The following is a 17287-nucleotide window of genomic DNA, read 5'->3' as shown; positions in this document are numbered from 1 at the left end:
ATTGAACCATTCTAATAAAATCATTCTTTTTATATCTCTCAACCCTCCAACAACTTGTCTATGCCTTGTTTGGCACTTGGAAAGCTGGCTCCATTCTCTATCTTTGACAAGCAAGACACCAGGAAAACAGAATGAAAATATTTGGAGATTCCGTTGAAGAAATTGTTGGCGGTTTTTCCAATAAAATCTCTATTCGTATCAATAAGAACTCATCTTGGTAGAGGAAGACGATGATGACAAAGAGAACGACGAGGAAGAAGAAATTATTGCTTGCATATGGTAGCTAGAACTAGATGAAATGTCCAATGTGAGCCGGGTACACTAATAGTTTGGTAACCATGGTGTCACAGGTCTCTTTCAGCCCAACAATTCAGCGACACGTACGGCAAAGTGCCGGTCCACAGCACAGCAGACCTGTACCCCACTGCACACACAAAAGCTTGCCCACCGAGATTTGCTAATATTCTCCTCCTGTTTTTAAACAGAAATTTAAAATACTAAAAATGAAACGAAAAAGAAAGGAAAAGGAATTAAAGAGCAGGAAACTGAAAAGGTGTCGTACCTGACGCCGTACACCCACTTGTACCCTCCACTCCTCCCTCCACCCACCCCACCACTTGTACGCCGGCAACCCCACTGATCCGTGGGCCCAGGAACCTCGGGGACCCGCACGTCAGTGTCCCAGGAGCCACGCTATAAAATGGCGCCTCCTCCCCGCAGTTCGCATCACCCACCCCGTGTACGCAGAGGAAAACGCCTCCTCGCTCACCACACCATGAGGCAGCTGATCCGGCGGCTCTCCCGCGTCGGCGACTGCTCTCCACCGCCGCCTTCGTCGTCGTCATCTTCGGCGAGGAAGAAGCGCAGCAAGGCGCACGCGGGGGTGCCGGAGGGGCACGTGCCGGTGCACGTGGGCGGCGGCGCGGAGGGCGCGGAGGAGCGGTTCCTGGTGCGCACCGAGCTGCTGGGCGCGCCGGCGCTCGCGGACCTACTCGGCCGAGCCGCGCAGGAGTACGGGTACCGCCACCAAGGCCCGCTGCGCATCCCCTGCCCCGTCGCCGTCTTCCGCCGCGCGCTCGCGTCCGTGTCCGTGGCCGGCGACGAGGAGGGCGAGTAGGATCCATCGGAGGAGGAACGAAGCTCTATCGGCACGGTAGCGCTTGGCCCGGGCCGCCCTAGCGGGTTGCTGGGCTGGGCTCGTGGGCTTAGGCCCCAGTTTTGAGGCCTGGGCTTTTGTTGATTTTTTTCGTTTTTTCTTGTTAATTAATTACCATATGGCTCCCTCCCTCCCTCCTCTTGGGTGTTGTTGGTGTTGCAACGAGCTAGTAGAGAGAGAGAGGTCGAGGCGAGGGATTTAGTATGAATTGCTATTGTTTTGTTATTATCTTCAATTTCCTTTGTTTAGTAATAATGCTACTACGGATATATCGATCGAAGGATATTAAGATTACTACATATATACACGCTCATATATAAGTAGAGTGTTCAGTATTCACTCATTTGCAAACTCCATAGTTAGTTTGAGCATCCTAACTCTTCACATGGTTTGTTTATATATTTGCATATTTCTATGTTTCTGTTTGGAGCGTAGCAATAAAGTGACAAGCTAGTCCTTAAATAGCTAGGCCTCGAACTTAAGCCTGCCCACCGAGGTTTAACACGCACACCTTGACTTAACAGTTACTAACACGAATGCTCCTTTTTCTGAATTTATTTTAAAATATAACGGTGTTATATTTTATTGGCAAGCGAGATATTTCTCAATCTACCATCATATATACTCTTAAATTGACAAGATGTCGTCAACGAACACATACATCTTTATTGCCATCACTCGTACTAATAGGAAAAAGATAACTAGCTAGCTGATGTGATGTTGAGTCAGATAGCGTGTGTTTGGTTTTGGGATGGCGTGGGATGGATTGGATCTGTTCCGGTTTTACGGGTTGGGTTGAATTCATTCTGTGTTTGGTTCGGAGGGTGGATCCACTCTAGTCTTATGTTTGGTTTGAAGAAAATATAGAGGTTGGTTGAGACTATGACAACTGGGCCAGCATGCTGGTTGGCAGCCTCTCACCCCCCTTTCTTCTTCTAGGTTTAACACACACCTTGACTTAACAGTTACTAACACGAATACTCGTATTTTTTTTCTGAATTCATTTTAAAATATAATGGTGTTATATTCTATCGGCAAGCGGTGTTCCTCAATCTACCATCGTATAATGTCGTGAACACAGACATCTTTATTGCCATCAGTCGTACCAATAGGAAAAAGATAACTAGCTAGCTAGCTGATGTTGAGTTAGATAGCGTGCGTTTCGTTTTGGGATGACGTGGGTTGGACTTGCGGGTTGGGTTGAATTCATTCAGTCTGTTCGCTTGTTGGTTTCAGCCAGGACTTATCAGCCCAGAAACCAACCAGCAAACAGGCTGATTGTGTGTTTGGTTGAGATCGAGGACGGATCCACTCTAGTCTTATGTTTGGTTTGAAGAAAATATAGCGGTGGGTTGTTGAGACTATGACAACTGGGCCCCATGCTGCCGGGCAGCCTCTCACCCTTTCTTCGTAGACCTTGTCACGTCTTGCTCGAACGTTCGGTCCTTAGTGCAGGATCGGCTACTCGCTCGCCCCTCCCTGCTACTCGTCGGCGCTGCAGCTGCGCAGCCCCACCCCACTGATCGACGATGCTCTAGTCCCGCGCTGCCCGACTAAGCGCCCCACCACCCTGCTGCTCACTGTCGTCGCGGCAGCTATGCTGCTGGTGCCCCGCCATCCCTGGTGCCTTGCGTGTTGCCACCGTAGCGGCTTCCTAGGCCACGCCGCCGCCACAACAGCTCCTCCTAGCGGCTGGCCGCACACAGATGCTCTCCATCTGGGTTGAACTAATCTAGCCGTTTTGGTGGTATCGAACCGACCTGCATCTAGTGCGGATATTCCCTAGTGAGTTGGAAGTCGGAACTAGTTTTGATAGTCTTCAAACCAAACTGTTAGCAATCTAGGACCAACCCACTCCAATACAGTACAACATGTGCAATCCAAACCGATGCTTACTTATTCCCTTTACATGAAAAATGTCATTTTTGCTATGAATCTAAACAAACAACTTCCATCCAGATTTATAACAAAAACGATTTTTTTTTAACCGGAGCAATAAGTACCTAACGAGCCACGCTACCGCGCGCTCATCAGCTCGCAGACAACTAGCTACTGCCATTGCTGTGGCCATGATGATCGGACACTTGCGCTGCGAGCCGCCCCTGGCCGACAATCACATATAGGACAGGACACTGCTGCTACGTACTAACACATCCGTGTGTTGGATCGCTTTCATGATCAGCTCGTCCTTACAGCATGCAAGTCGATCGCAACAGCTTAACTAACTATATATATAATATATGCTCCAGGTACGGTGAGTGTGTGACAGTACCCTTACGTACGCGCTTGTACATTTGTAAGTGCGTGTCCTTGCCGTACACGTGCACGTACGTACTGGCCAGCAGTGGAGTGCCTAATGATCGACAATGTACCTAGCTCTACCAGCAAGGACAAGTAAGTGGCACGTCAGCTTTCATGCGTGTGGCCCTACGTGTCCGCGTGGCAGGCACGTGTGGCCCCAGTGGCAGTCGGTCCCTCGACGTCGGCTGCGATCGAGCACTGGCGTCAGACCTGTCCGCCGTACGCCAATTATTAGGGACCGTACGCCAATTATCAGCGTGCTATGCTACTTGCTGTGAGTAGTATACGAGGAGTACATATAAAGCTGCTCTTTAACTAGTGACATGTCACGGCCCTAGCTATCTCATCGATCCTCAGCGAACGAATGACCCCCAAGAGCTGACAACTCCAGAAAACTCTTTGTATCCTTATGTATTCATATAATGGTAATCTTTTTTTAAAAAAAACCAATAGCTTCTTTAATTATGTTTTCAATTATTTTCGTCGTCTATTTTAGAATTCTCAGGAGCCGATAATAAAGAGTGGAGTTGGTCTTTAAAGTAGCTACTCCCTCCGTCCGTGAATACAGGGCGCCATTCCATTTTCACCAAGACCAATAAACGAGTTTAATGCTATGGCTTCCAAGGAGAATGCTTCGGCTCCGCGTCTAATTAATTAGCTGTCGCGCATGCGTGCATGCATCAACGGCAAGCCCATTCACTCTTCCGCGCGCCAAAGCAACGGCTCAGACTATTCCCTTGCCCTGCGCTGCATGCATGCAGATGGATTTTCTTTCCCGTTGGCACGGCAATGAAACTGCAGCACGGCGCGCGCTAATTTCTCTCGCATGTAACGGAAATTTCCTTCCTTGGCGCGTGCCTGTTTAGTCCCTTGCGCGTACCAAATTTTCATTGGCGCTAATGGAAATTGATTTGCATGTGGCGCCATGGCCTGTGCCTCCGGTATGTTCCTCCTATAAATAGGGGAATGCTTATTCACAGTGGACACCACACATCTTACTCTAATCTTCACTCTACTCATAATGCCCGGTCTAGATTTGAATCAGCCTATTGATTGAAATGAAATTGAGGAATTTGAAGGAGGCGTACTAGATTTGGACTATGATTTCCTTTGGGACCTCGGCAACGAAGGTACTCATGGTTTCCATTTCTATGTTTCGATTATGTTTTCATGTGCGTCTTTCCAAGTGTAATATTTCGGTGGCATCGCAGGTGGTGGCGTGCAAAAGGAGGGCAACATTATGCTATCCCTCATATGAAGAAGGGAACATTAGAAAGAATTCAGCAACTTCCAATAAGGCTTCGAGTAGATAAGGAAATTTATCAAGATGCAGTGAATTTCATCGCTGTATAGCTTAGTGTTTCACAAAAATGTACTCCTACTGCATGTAACCGATTAGATTAAAAAAACAAGAGTACACCATCGCTCGTTTCGCATCACTTGTGTAGTTCAGGAAAATTAGGGAAGATGATTTTAAACATCATTGGACGGACAATCGCAAGGGCTTTCTCATCCTTTTCTGCTTCGGCAGCAACGTGTGCAGCAATACTAGCTTCTTCTTCGGTGTCCTCGAATGAATCTGGAACACAGGTGTCCCCGAGCAGCGAGTCTGGAACGTACCGAATGCTGTCGGAGTCGGTGCCGTGATCGTCACCGGCCGCTTCACTTTCGTCCATTATTATGAGCGGATGAGCTCCACCAGTGTTGGACAGAGCTCCCGCATGGCGGAGCTCCACTTGCTGACGGAGACGGAGCACTCGCGCGCGGCCAAGCTCGGCCTGTGCTTGCCGTCGCATGCGGATGGCGCAGACACGGAGCACTCGAGCACGGCCGAGCTCCTTCTGTGCCCTCCGACGCATGCGCCAAGCAATGGCGAACTGCTGCCTTGCCTGCGCCGCAGCAGCCTCCGCAGCCGCAGTCACCTCTGCCATCTTCATCGCTGCACAAAAATGTTAGATTCTGCACTAGTCTCACAGAAGAAGATGCTGCTTACTCATGCAGCGAGAAGATGGCCACTAGAGAAAAGAGGATGCATCCAGAGAACTTATAGTGCTTGCCTTCGTATAGGAGTAGTACTACTAGTCTCGCTCGAGAGAACATACATGCGCTGTGAGTGTAACGGCCAGCTGCATGCAGCGTGGGAGCCGAGGAGAAGGGTGACGCAAGTTAAATGCTGCATGCGCGTGTGAACTGCCGCCGAGCCGCCGCCGCCCTGTATTCCCGGACTTGAAAAAAAAGCAGTTACGCCCTGTATTCACGGACGGAGGGAGTATTAGAGAGTGAAAAGATTAGAGAATGATTTTATTCAAATGATTCCCCGAATAATGATTTAAAAAACAAGTTTAAGAAACACACTTGAAGATGCTCTAGCTTGCTGGTGGAGGCATGTACCTAAGCATTAATTCACTTGAATCGCTACCTCCCAACTACCTATCCTATAGCACTTCGTTCTCCTAATACATAGGCTAGGCTACCATTTTTTGAAAAAAAGCACCCCGACACTGAATTACATATATGCATATACAACGTGCCCAGATCAGCGCCGGCTACACCAGATGCAACTATCGCGTCGAGGTTCCATGAAACCTTCGCGGAGCCGCTGTCGTCGTCCAAAAGGGCTGCCATGCGTGAGCTCTTTCCGCCGGCGGGGGCACGGAGGGGACGCGCAGCGGTGCAGCAGCACTGATCGGCTCCACGCTGTCGCACAACTACTCTCCAATGAGTAACAACAACATCCTCATCTGGAACGCCCGTGGCCTCAATAACCGCGAGCGGCGTAGCGTCGTCAGAAACTTAGTCGCCCAAGAACGTATCTCATCAGTAGTGTGCTTACAAGAAACAAAAGTCGCTGCTCAGGCGGATCATCGATGAAGCGAATGCCTGGATGGGAGCCGGTTTTCAGGCCATGTCGATCTTCATGGCGCCAGCAGACTAAGGACTCCATAGCCTCTTTGTCGCAAGATTGTTTGCTGTATAATCCTCTTGTGTAATGCTGGCTCGCGTCTAGTACTGTGGCAACTCGCCATTCGGTCCTAGTCGCTTTGTAATTTCCAAAACCTTCTCCTTAATGAAACACGTGCTAAGCACGTTCTCGAAAATAAAAACAAACACTCTCTGTTATTCGCTTATACTAATACTTTGAGCGCATAATGTTACCAAAGTATGTGAAACACGACCAATTATAATCGTTAAATTTAGATATGTTACGATATTACTAATACAAAATTGATGTTGGGACAACCCAAAGGGTTAACGGAGGCCCAAAATGTTAACACAGGCAGGCCATCCTAAGCTCTGCCGATCCAATTTGCAAGGAGGAGACAAGGCCAGAGCCCGTCTCAGAAAGTTCATTCGTAGAGGTGACTTCCTTAATTAATAGAGAAATTTATAGAGGCACTTCTGAAAATGCCCCACTTCTGAAAGTGCACCATCTTAGGATCAAAACGGAGCATGGTGAGTGGAGCCGGCAGGCGAGCTCCGACCCACAGGCCCGGCCACCGAAAGCAAACTCTGCCCTGGCCACTATGGGCATCGCGCGGGCGAGCTCTGCCCCCGCAACCGCGAACGTCGTGCAGGGGAGCTCCGCCTCGGAGCCGTAATATGTTTGCCCTGGGTTCCATCGGACTGAGCTGGGCAGGGGGCGGTGGACATCGCTGCCTTCTGGACGGGGGCGGCCCAAGCCATTTCGTAGAGGAGCCGTGCTACTCGGCAGGATGTAGCGACGACACCAGAGAAGTCTCACAGTCACAGGTCAAGTGCAGGTCGGACGCGCCTTGTTAAGGCACATGTTTAATGTCGAGCGCCCACTCTAATCGCCTATCGCGATTCACCTCCCCGTCGCTACGGATCGTCTGCAGAGGTGGTGGCGAGAGGAGAGGAGTCCTTTTGTCTGAGTTCAAGCAAAAAGATGGCTCGTGGGCGTGGTGCACCGTGCCCAGGCTCCATCCTTCTGTTCTAGGGTCCTAGCCAGGGGTTGCAGAGGAACTATGGTGGGCATTTGGGCAAGCGGATAGTCTGGAGTTTAGGCGAGATGGTGGTTTCCATGGAAGGTACTTTGGCTCTGGGGTAGGAGGTTTTGGCGGCTTAGTAGAGGCAGGGGCAGTCATGGTGGTCACAGTTTCTCTGGAGGTCGGTGACTGGGTGGCATGGGTCACATTTGCCATCTAGCCGTGGAGGGCACCATGGAGGGCCAGCGACATTGGAGCCGGCGGTGCTAGGATCCGGTTCGCGAGGTGGGCACACTGGTGCGTTTTCTGGAGAGACTTTGGCTGGGGCCCCTAAGGAGCTTGAATGAGTGGTGGTAGATGTGATGACGGGGGATGCTAATGGAGTGGGACAGGAGGAAGGAGATGCTATGCGACCGGGGTATTAGATGTTCTACGTGCACGAATAAAGGTCACTTGGCTGCTGGCTATACAGCGGATGTTTACTGTGTGTCATTTGTGACTCTCATGATCATGTAAACAACATAGGGCCAGTACTCAAGTTGCCAAGGCCCATCGCTCTCAGGCAGTGGGGTACACAGTTCATGGCCAGGAGTTTTATCACATTCCTCATCTGCCATTGCCGCGGGCTAAGAAGGATTCAAAGATGGCGTTGATCTCAGTAGTCGGGGGTCTTTGAACAAGGAGCAGGTGATCTTGCCCACAGGATCACCGGCTTAGGTGAGTGAACCACTCACCAGTCTTACTGAGCACCCGCTAGTATTGCCGAGCACCCACTAGCCGTGCCGACCATGAACAAGCGTTGTCCGTCCCCACGCGCTATGGCTAGAGCTTGAAGAAGAAGGGAGAACAGAGCATGCACACACAGTACAAGACACCAGCGTTGGCCAAAGCCTTGTCTGGGAGATGGTAAATCTGAACTCTCTTTACTGAGTTGCCGTGGTAGTCTGTTTTTACAACTATATCCATCTAGTCCCAGTACAGCTGCCCTGCTATAACAGTGACTACATAACATACAGGGCTGACTCTGCGCCGGCCTCTGCATATGCCTACAATGCTGCAGGTGAGCCGTACGGCGCCTGCACCTACAGCGGCTACAGTATCACAGCAGGGGGGCTTTCGGCGCCGCCTTCTCTTACTGTGTTCACACAAGATAGCAGTAGATTATCTAACAATCTTTCCCTAATCCTACTGCTAACCCTTGTACCCCCTCCATGCCGATCATCCCATTTAGCTCCGTGAGTCGAAGACGTCCGAGCGGCTTGGTGAGACGTCTGCGAGATCTCGACCAGTTTCGACGAACTCGATGACGATCTGCCCTCCATCGACACAGTCCCTGAGGAAGTGGAACTTCACGTCGATGTATTTACTCCGGTCGTGTAGAACCGGATTTTTCGCGAGGGTGATGGCGGGATAGTTGTCCACCATCAGTGTTGGTGGGTGAGCTTCCACGCCGGTCAGCTCGCCCAGCAGCCGGCGTAGCCACACAACTTGGCACGCCGCTGTGGCTGCCGCTACATACTCTGCCTCACACGTAGATAGCGTCACCACCTTCTGTTTCAGCGACAGCCATGAAATTGGGACCAACCCGAGGAAGACAAGCACGCCAGAGGTGCTCCGTCGTCCGTCGATGTCCCCTGCCATGTCTGCATCGCTAAACACAGTGAGCTGCAGCCTACTCCCACCGGTCTTGGGAAAGATGATCCCCTGATCCACCGTCCATTTGACGTAGCGCAGTAGCCGCTTTACCATAGCCCAGTGATCCTCTCTGGGATCCTCCATGAAGCGACTGACGTAGCCCACGGCAAACGCAATGTCCAGCCTCGTGTGGACTAGGTAGCGCAGACCGCCAATGATGCTCCGGTAGAGTATTGCATCCCCCTTCGCCACGGTGCTGGCCTTCGTCAGCTTCAGCCGCTCCTCCATTGGAGTCACGCATGGCTTGCACTCAGCCATGCCGCTCCGCTCCAACAGCTTAGAGGCATACGCGCTCTGACCGAGCGTGAGTTCCTCCTTCCCCTGTCTCACCTCGATACCAAGGTAGTAGGAGAGTGCGCCGAGATCGCTCATTCAAAAATGAGCTGCCATCTCACGCTTGAAGCTATTGATGTCCTCCGTGCGCGTGCCGGTGACGATTAAGTCATCCACATACACGCCGACGACGAGCTTCTCCTTCCCCGTCGCCACGTGTAGAGCGTGTGCTCGGTTGCGCACCGATGAAACCCAAGCTCGGCCAGCGTGGTGTCAAGCTTGGCGTTCCATGCTCGGTGGGCCTCCCGTAGCCCGTAGAGCGCCTTACATAGTCGGAGCATCCTATGCTCCTCTCCCTTTACGGTGAAACCTGGAGGTTGCCTGATGAAGATCGTCTCTGCTAGCTCACCATTGAGGAAGGCTAATTTAACATCCAAGTGATGGACACACCAGTCCTTTGCTGCTGCCAAAGCAAGTAGCAAATGGACCGACTCTATACGCGCTATTGGCGCAAAGACCTCCTCGAAGCCTATGCCCTCGCGTTGAACAAAGCATCGGGCGATGAGGCGCGCCTTGTGCTTGATAATGGCGCCAAACTCGTCCCGCTTGACCTTGTACACCCACTTTAGGCTAATCGAACGACATCCTGGAGGTGGATCGACGAGCTGCCAAGTCTTGTTTTCCTCGATCGCCTTCATCTCCTCCAGCATCGCCCATCGCCAATTTCTGTCCCGCTCAGCCATCGCGGACATGGGTGGTTCCTCTGCACTGACGAGCAGCAGCTCTGCGTCATTGAGCAGTCGATCAGTCAGTCCTGAGGGTCCTATACCGCCGACGATGTCATCCAGCCTGCGGAGCCGCACCTCCTCACCTTCGTGGAAGGCATCCACGAACTCAGTGATTGCACTTGGAGGTGAGGCGAACTCGATCGGTGTTGGTGGAGTTCCCTATTCCGCTAGAGTGCTCGGTACAATACCTGAAGTGCTCGGCACCCCAGGTTCAGTGCTCGGCACTTCTTCTGGACTTCTCGTCATAACTCATGCAGTGTTCGGCCACACTGTAGGAGTGCCCAGCCTCAGTCTTGGAGCGGTCGGCACCACTGCAAGACGTCTTGGCTCCGCCATGGGAGTGCTCGACACTCGTCCTGGAGTGGTCGCCATCACTGCAGAACCTCCCAGCACCACTCCTGGCGTGCTCGGCATCCCTCCAAGAGTGCTCGGCACTCCTCCCGGAGTACTCGGCATCCCTCCCGAAGTGCTCGGCACTGCCCCAGGAGTGATCGGTTCTACCGCTAGAGTGCTAGGCGCTCCTCTCGGAGGGCTCGACACCTCTTCCCCAGTGTCTCCACCACCGTGGATGACCAGGTGCTTGACGACAAAGGTGCTAGTGAAGCTGCCAGCTTCCCCTGTGCTTGGACTGCTCCAGTCCCAAGCCGCCTCCTCATTGAACACGACGTCGCGCGAGACAAGCACCTTGTCTCCGCGTGGGTCGTAGAGGCAGTACGCCTTGGTACCCTCCGCGTAGCCCAGGAACACCATTGGTGTGTTCCTGTCCTCTAGCTTGGTGAGGTTCAGCTTTATCTTCCTGATGTGGCCGATGCAGCCAAATGTCCGGAGGAAGGACACGCTCGGCTTGCTCCCATACCAAGCTTCGAACGGCGTCTTGCCCGTCAGGGCCTTGGTCGGAGAGCGGTTGAGGATGAACACCACCGTGGTCACCACCTCTCCCCAGAACCTTGCCAGTACGCCTTTGGCCTTCATCATTGATCAGGCCATGCCGACCACCGTCTGGTTCCGCCTCTCTACCACACCATTCTGCTGTGGCGAGTACGGCGCAGTGTGGTGTTGCCCCCACACCCTGATCCGTGCAGTACGCAGCGAACTCCACCGAAGTAAATTCGCTGCTGCGATCAGTCCTCAGCACACAGAGCTTCTTGTTGCTCTTGGCCTCCGCGCGCATCTTGAACTTCTTGATCACCGCTGCCGCTACGTCCTTGCTCGTCATGAGTTGCAGCCACATGTAGCAACTGCAATCATCCACGAGCAGCAGGAAGTACCACCGACCACTGTTTGTAGCAGGCGTGATTGGCCCGCAGAGGTCGTTGTGGATGAGCTCGAGAGTGTCCTTCGTGCGAAACTTGGCCGCCTTTGGGAATGGTAGCCTCCTCTGCTTCCTGGCTAGGCAGCTGTCACATAGCTCGCCTCCGTGCTTGATGTGGGGCTGCTCTACCTTCAGGTCGAGCAGGTACAACCGATTAAGGGACCTCTTCACCTTGGCGAGAAGTCGCTGCTCCCGGTCCCTGATCCTAAGGACTCCGTCCTTGATCTGTACCTCGCTACCATGCTCATCCAGCTGACCAATGCTGATGATGCTGGAATGCAGTTGCGGGATATAGTATACATCCGTTAGCGCGCAGTGCTCCCCGTTCTGGTACCTGAAGATGATGGTGCCACGCCCTTGGATAGCCACCCTTGAGCCGTCACCAAACTTCGCCGTACCGGTAACATCATCGTCGAGCTCGGAGAAGGATGCCTTGGAGCCCGTCATGTGGTTACTGGCACCAGAGTCCAGATACCACCGCTGCTCCTAGTCGGCGCCCACAGTCTGAGGTGGACTTGGGCGCGTGGTTTGTCGAGGTTGATGGTCTTTAGGGCCTTCCCAGGTTCTTCCACCATCATCGCCTCTTCCGTCTCCTTGGCCTCGACGTCGTGCAGTGCACAGAACATCGCCATCAGGATAATGGCTTCATACTCATCATCAGCTTGCGCCAAATGAGCTTCAGCCTTCTTCTCCTGCTCACTCCTCTTCCGTCAGCAGGAGTTTCTCGCTGTTCTTCGTTGCGGTCGCCTGCTCCAAGCGCTTGTCCATCGCCCACAGACGGCCTGTCACATCCTCAATGGTGAGGGTGGACAAGTCCAGCATCGTCTCTATGGAGAGAGCGATCTGGATGCACTTTGCCGACACGGAGTGGAGGTATTTGGACACCGCCTCCTCTTCGTTGATGGTGATGCCATGGCTCTTCAGCTTGCTGATGAGCGTCTACAGGCAGAGAGAGAAGTCCTCCACCATTTCACCATCCTTGAACTTGAGGTTTGCGTACTCCTGCTTCAGAAGCTGGGCTGTCGCCTTGTTTGCGTGGTCGAAATCGACGCGCATCGCCGCAATAGCCTCCCACGCCTCCTTAGCCGAGCTCTTCGCCCCCAACGGCTCCCTGTACTCCACCGGTACAGCAGCGAGGATAGCCTCCAATGCTGACATGTCATCTTCCTCATTGTCGGTGCCCTTGTCAACAGCATTCTAGAGCCGTCGGGCTCTGAGCTTGACCTTCATGGTCACCAACCACTCTCCATAGTTGGTGCGAGTCAGCATCAGCCAACTGGTGCCGCTGACCTCCCGCACCGTGCGAACAACGACCTCCGATCGTGGCTGAGCAGCCACAGCAGTGCCACTGCTGTCGTCCATCTCTGAACTGCCCGTCATCGCAGCGGTTAGTCCGGCAACGGCGCTTGTACGGCTCTGATACCACTTGTTGCCAACAGGATCACTGGCTCAGGTGAGTGAACCACTCACCGGTCTTGCGGAGCACCCACTAGTGTTGCCGAGCACCCACTAGCCGTGCCGACCACGAACAAGCGTTGTCCGTCCCCACGCGCTATGGCTAGAGCTTAAAGAAGAAGGGAGAACAGAGCATGCACACACAGTATAAGACACCAGCGTTGGTCGAAGGCCTGTCTGGGAGATGGCAAATCTGAACTCTCTTTACTGAGTTGACGTGGTAGTCTATTTATACAACTCTATCCATCTAGTCATAGTATAGCTGCCCTGCTGTAACAGTAACTAGATAACATATAACATACATGACTGACTCTGCGTTAGCCTCTGCATGTGCCTACAGTGCTGCAGTGAGCCATGCGGCGCCTGCAGCTGTAGCGGCTACAATATTACAGCAGGGGGCCTTTCGGCGTCGCCTTCCCTTACTTTGTTCACACAAGGTAGCAGTAGATTATCTAACAATTGTGAGGGAAAGTTCGTTGCACAGTTCCCCTCAATGTTGAAACTACAGCGGTCAATGGCGTATGGTAGGGCTGATGTGAAGGAATAGGGATCGAGCAGCTAACGGTATTAGGCTGCAATTTGAAGAGTGGCATGAAAAAATGGATGGCTTTTTGCTCCCGAAAGTGTGGGTAAGGATTTTATGCATCTGCAGAGAACCTTTGAGAGACTTCCTCACCCTCTAGGCAGTTGGTTCGATGCTTGGTTCAACTCAAACTGTGGACATGGAAGCTACCTGTGTGTGTGCGTGTGCGTGTGAACATGTCCATGAATGTGTGTGTGTGACACATGTCAATGGACACTATAACTTGCAAGCATCCACAGCAACACAAAAAGTTAAACTGCAACAACACATAAACCTTATCACTTCGACAACACGTTCTTGTCGGTTGTCATCCCAAAATTTCAGTTTCATTTGACCATGACTAGCAATCTGGCACCCAGCAGCAGCAGCTACGGTACAGCACACACACGTCTTCATAGCGGCATTGAAGTAGCAGCTGATCAAAAGCCTACCTGATCCTGACGAACCCAAACCAACGAACTAATAAAACAACACGAACACGACAGCTACCGAGCTATGGGGACCAAGTTCTGCAATCCTTGTAGAAGCATGACCTATAGTTTTGTATCATTCTACAACCAACCACCCAAATGATTATCCTGGGCTAGCGGAATGTGGGTTTGGGCAAAGCTGCCGGTGCAGGCGGCAGGCTCGTAGGTTCCGGCGGTTCAGACGACAACTGCACCACTTGAGTCTGATCTCCATTGTAGATGACTAGCTGCATGTTGTTCTCCAGGTTGTCATCCGCCAGTGGAGGTGCCAAGGAGATGGGTTGCACTGAACCAAGAAACAAAACATGGGACCAGATGAGAATAACGAGCATGCCTTCAATTGATGTCGAAATACTAGCCCGTGTTAGAAACCATATGTTTGGAGTGAGGACAAAAATTGTATATACGGTTTGGGCGTGGACATAAATGTCGCAGGCACAACCGTAAAATGAACAACCAATTGCATATACCATATGCATGCAATTGAACACAGATGTGCAGAATCTCTGACACATCAACCAATTGTCGATTAACTTCGGACCAGAATTCTGGTGCCTACTAGAAAATACAACCATCTAGATAGTTACTACTATCCACTTGGAAGTTGTCAATCTAACCATGTAGCAAGAGGCACATCCAAAAGATGCCGGGAGATGCTATATTTCAGGTGTTTGAATTCTCAGGCAACAATCTTAGACAACCAACTAGTACAATTAAAAGGACAACTCAAATGATACAATTCACATTTTTTCTATAGTCAAACAATGACAAAATTAGATGTTGCCTAAAGAACAACAACAAAATCAGGCACCTAAAATATAGAAGTGAAAAAAGAAAAACTAAAAAACATTAATTAAATGTAGGATGTTCAATTTGTGTAATATACATTACCTTCTTCCGGTGGGAGAAGCTTAATTAGTTGACCCTGTTGGTATAACACCACTTTGTCTTGTCTAGGAACGCTTGGTAACATAGTCCTTTCATAGTGGTGCAGGTGACTTGAATGAAAAATGAGATAACTTCACACCTTGTGCACCATACTCTGGATGCTCCTCAAGGTACCTATCCAAGTAGGGAGTTCAGAGAATTAGAGTAAAACTTAGATTAGACACAAGGTAACGACACAAAATACTAAAATGGAAAAGTTAAAAATAAATATATTACTTAGCCAAAAATTTGGGAATAACTTTTTAGTCAACAATTTTGGGAATAACTTTCATTTAGTAGATAGCCGTTAATTGCAGTTATTCACAACTACATGCATGTAAAATTGAACTTGAGCAACAATATGCTTTAAGTAAAAAGATTGAAGCAAGTGTTGACCGAAGGAACTTGACATACAATATTTATATGCACACTGAATGCATGAATACAATGTTAATATGCACACTACAATATTTATCCAAGATGACAGTGCTAGAACACCAAGCAGCATGATAATAATATCAATATGGGTGATTGACTACAGTAAACAACACTAGCGCAGGTCCGCACGAAGCTCGTGCCGCCGCACAGGACCTGGACAAGGTCCACAGCACCTGCGCGCCCGTGGTCGCGACCTGGGCACGCGCCTCCGCTGCACCTAGGGCCGCACTGTGCCGTGCAAGTTCGCCCGTCGCCTAGGCCAGAGTGACACCATGGCGCGGGAGGCGTCTGGTCCAGCAGCGGCATCACGGAGCAGGGCTCTCGACGAGCGTGGCGACTTCAGCGCGTCGGCCAGCGGCGCAAGGGGCGAGCCGGGACAACCAGAAGATCTCCACGGTGAGGAACCAGCGGACAGCGCGCCAGTGGTCGCCATGGGATGCCCAGCTGGACAAGATATATGTACCCGTACCCGAGCCTCTTCCCGGCCAGCAGCCGCGGCCTGCCCACCAGCGCGGACTCGTGCGGCGTGAAGGACATCTGCCGCGGCGTGCTCGAAAACCAGCGCTCAGCGCGTGCCACGTGCCCAGGCACAGGAACAGGAGCGCGCCAGGCCCCAGATCCGGCTGTGGCATGAGGGAGCTGCAGCTACATGTTCACGCTGCGCCTTGTGCAGCTGCTCCTTGAGCTTGTCGATGCGCTGGTTGATGAAGCCCTCCATGTCCATCATCTTTTTGCACTGGTCCAGCTCCGGCATGACCTTGAAGCAGGCTAGCACTTGGGCCACCTTGGGCACGTCTGGCCACACCTCCGGCTGTGACTCCCCCTCGTCATACACCACCACGCAGGCGCCCACATCGCACAACATCGCCAGGGCCCAGGGTCGTGCCTTCCCCGTACGCCCGCAGCAAGCCGTGCCCGCCGGCCCCCGCGGCACCGGATTCGAGGGGCGACGTCGCCAGTTCCGGCCCCACAGGACTTGGACCCAGTGTTTCTTACTCGCCGCCAGCCATCCTGGCTGCGACAAATTCCAAGCTACTAGAAAATACAAACACATAGATAGCTACTACTATCCACTTGGAAGGTGTCAGTCTAACCATGCAGCAATAGGCACATCCCAAACATGTCAGGAGTCACTATATTTAAGGTGTCTGAATTCTCGGGCAACAATCTTATACAACCAAGTAGAACAATTAAAAGGACAACACTACTACAGAAGTTAACTGTAGGGGCGGCTCTAGAGCCTCTGTAGGGGCCGTTGCGTCAGCCGCCCTTCTCAGGGTGTTCCTACAGAGGGTGCCTCTGTAGGGGCGGTTTCATGACCGCCCCTGCAGTGCCCTTTGTAGGGGCGGTTGGTGTTTTCAGCCGCCCCTACAGTGCCCTCTGTAAGGGCGGCTGGTAATATCAGCCGCCCCTGTAGTGGACTTCTGTAAGGGCGGCTGTATCACCAGCCGCCCAGCCGCCCATGCTGTGTGTATTTGTAAGGGCGGTTCAATCAAGAACCGCCCCTACAGTGAATTTTTCAGCAAAAAAATAATAATTCAAATTCAAATCTGACCACACATATATATATATAGAATTCCAATTTGAATCTGACCGTCACAAATATACATATATACATCCACAAACACAAGACCATCATCACAAATCATAATTCACAAAAGTCCATCATTACAACATAGTCCATTATGAAGTCCATCATTATAACATAGTCCATTAAGATATCCACAAGTCCACATGCAAAACAAAGTCCAAACCGTTCCAAAGTCTGATCCAAATCGTACCGCAAGTCCACATTGTCATCAACGGCCTAGGGCTAACCTATCAGTCTCCCGAAGGTGTTGGTACAGAGGATTAGTCGGAAAGAAGATGATTGTAAGTGCCTTTATGATACACAATCTGGTCCATTATAAAGTTGCAAAGGTCGCCGACCATCTCTAAGAGC

General features: G+C 51.5%; 1 protein-coding gene across 1 annotated transcript; it reads left to right on the top strand.

Annotated features, from left to right (window-relative positions):
- The first annotated feature begins 743 nt into the window (after window positions 1–743).
- LOC136506037 (auxin-responsive protein SAUR71-like) lies at window positions 744–1384 on the top strand. The gene has a single exon (XM_066501163.1). The coding sequence runs from the start codon at window positions 776–778 to the stop codon at window positions 1115–1117; it is 342 nt and encodes a 113-aa protein (XP_066357260.1). The 5' UTR covers window positions 744–775; the 3' UTR covers window positions 1118–1384.
- The last annotated feature ends 15903 nt before the right edge of the window (window positions 1385–17287 follow it).

The sequence above is a fragment of the Miscanthus floridulus genome, chromosome 14 (assembly GCF_019320115.1).
Source record: "Miscanthus floridulus cultivar M001 chromosome 14, ASM1932011v1, whole genome shotgun sequence".
Lineage (NCBI taxonomy): Eukaryota > Viridiplantae > Streptophyta > Magnoliopsida > Poales > Poaceae > Miscanthus > Miscanthus floridulus.
The sequence above is the reverse complement of the archived record's forward strand: the minus strand, read 5'-3'. Positions and strand labels throughout refer to the sequence as shown.

Coding starts and splice junctions, on each gene's coding strand:
- LOC136506037 (XM_066501163.1), top strand. CDS start 776: ATGAGGCAGCTGATCCGGCGGCTCTCCCGCGTCGGCGACTGCTCTCCA.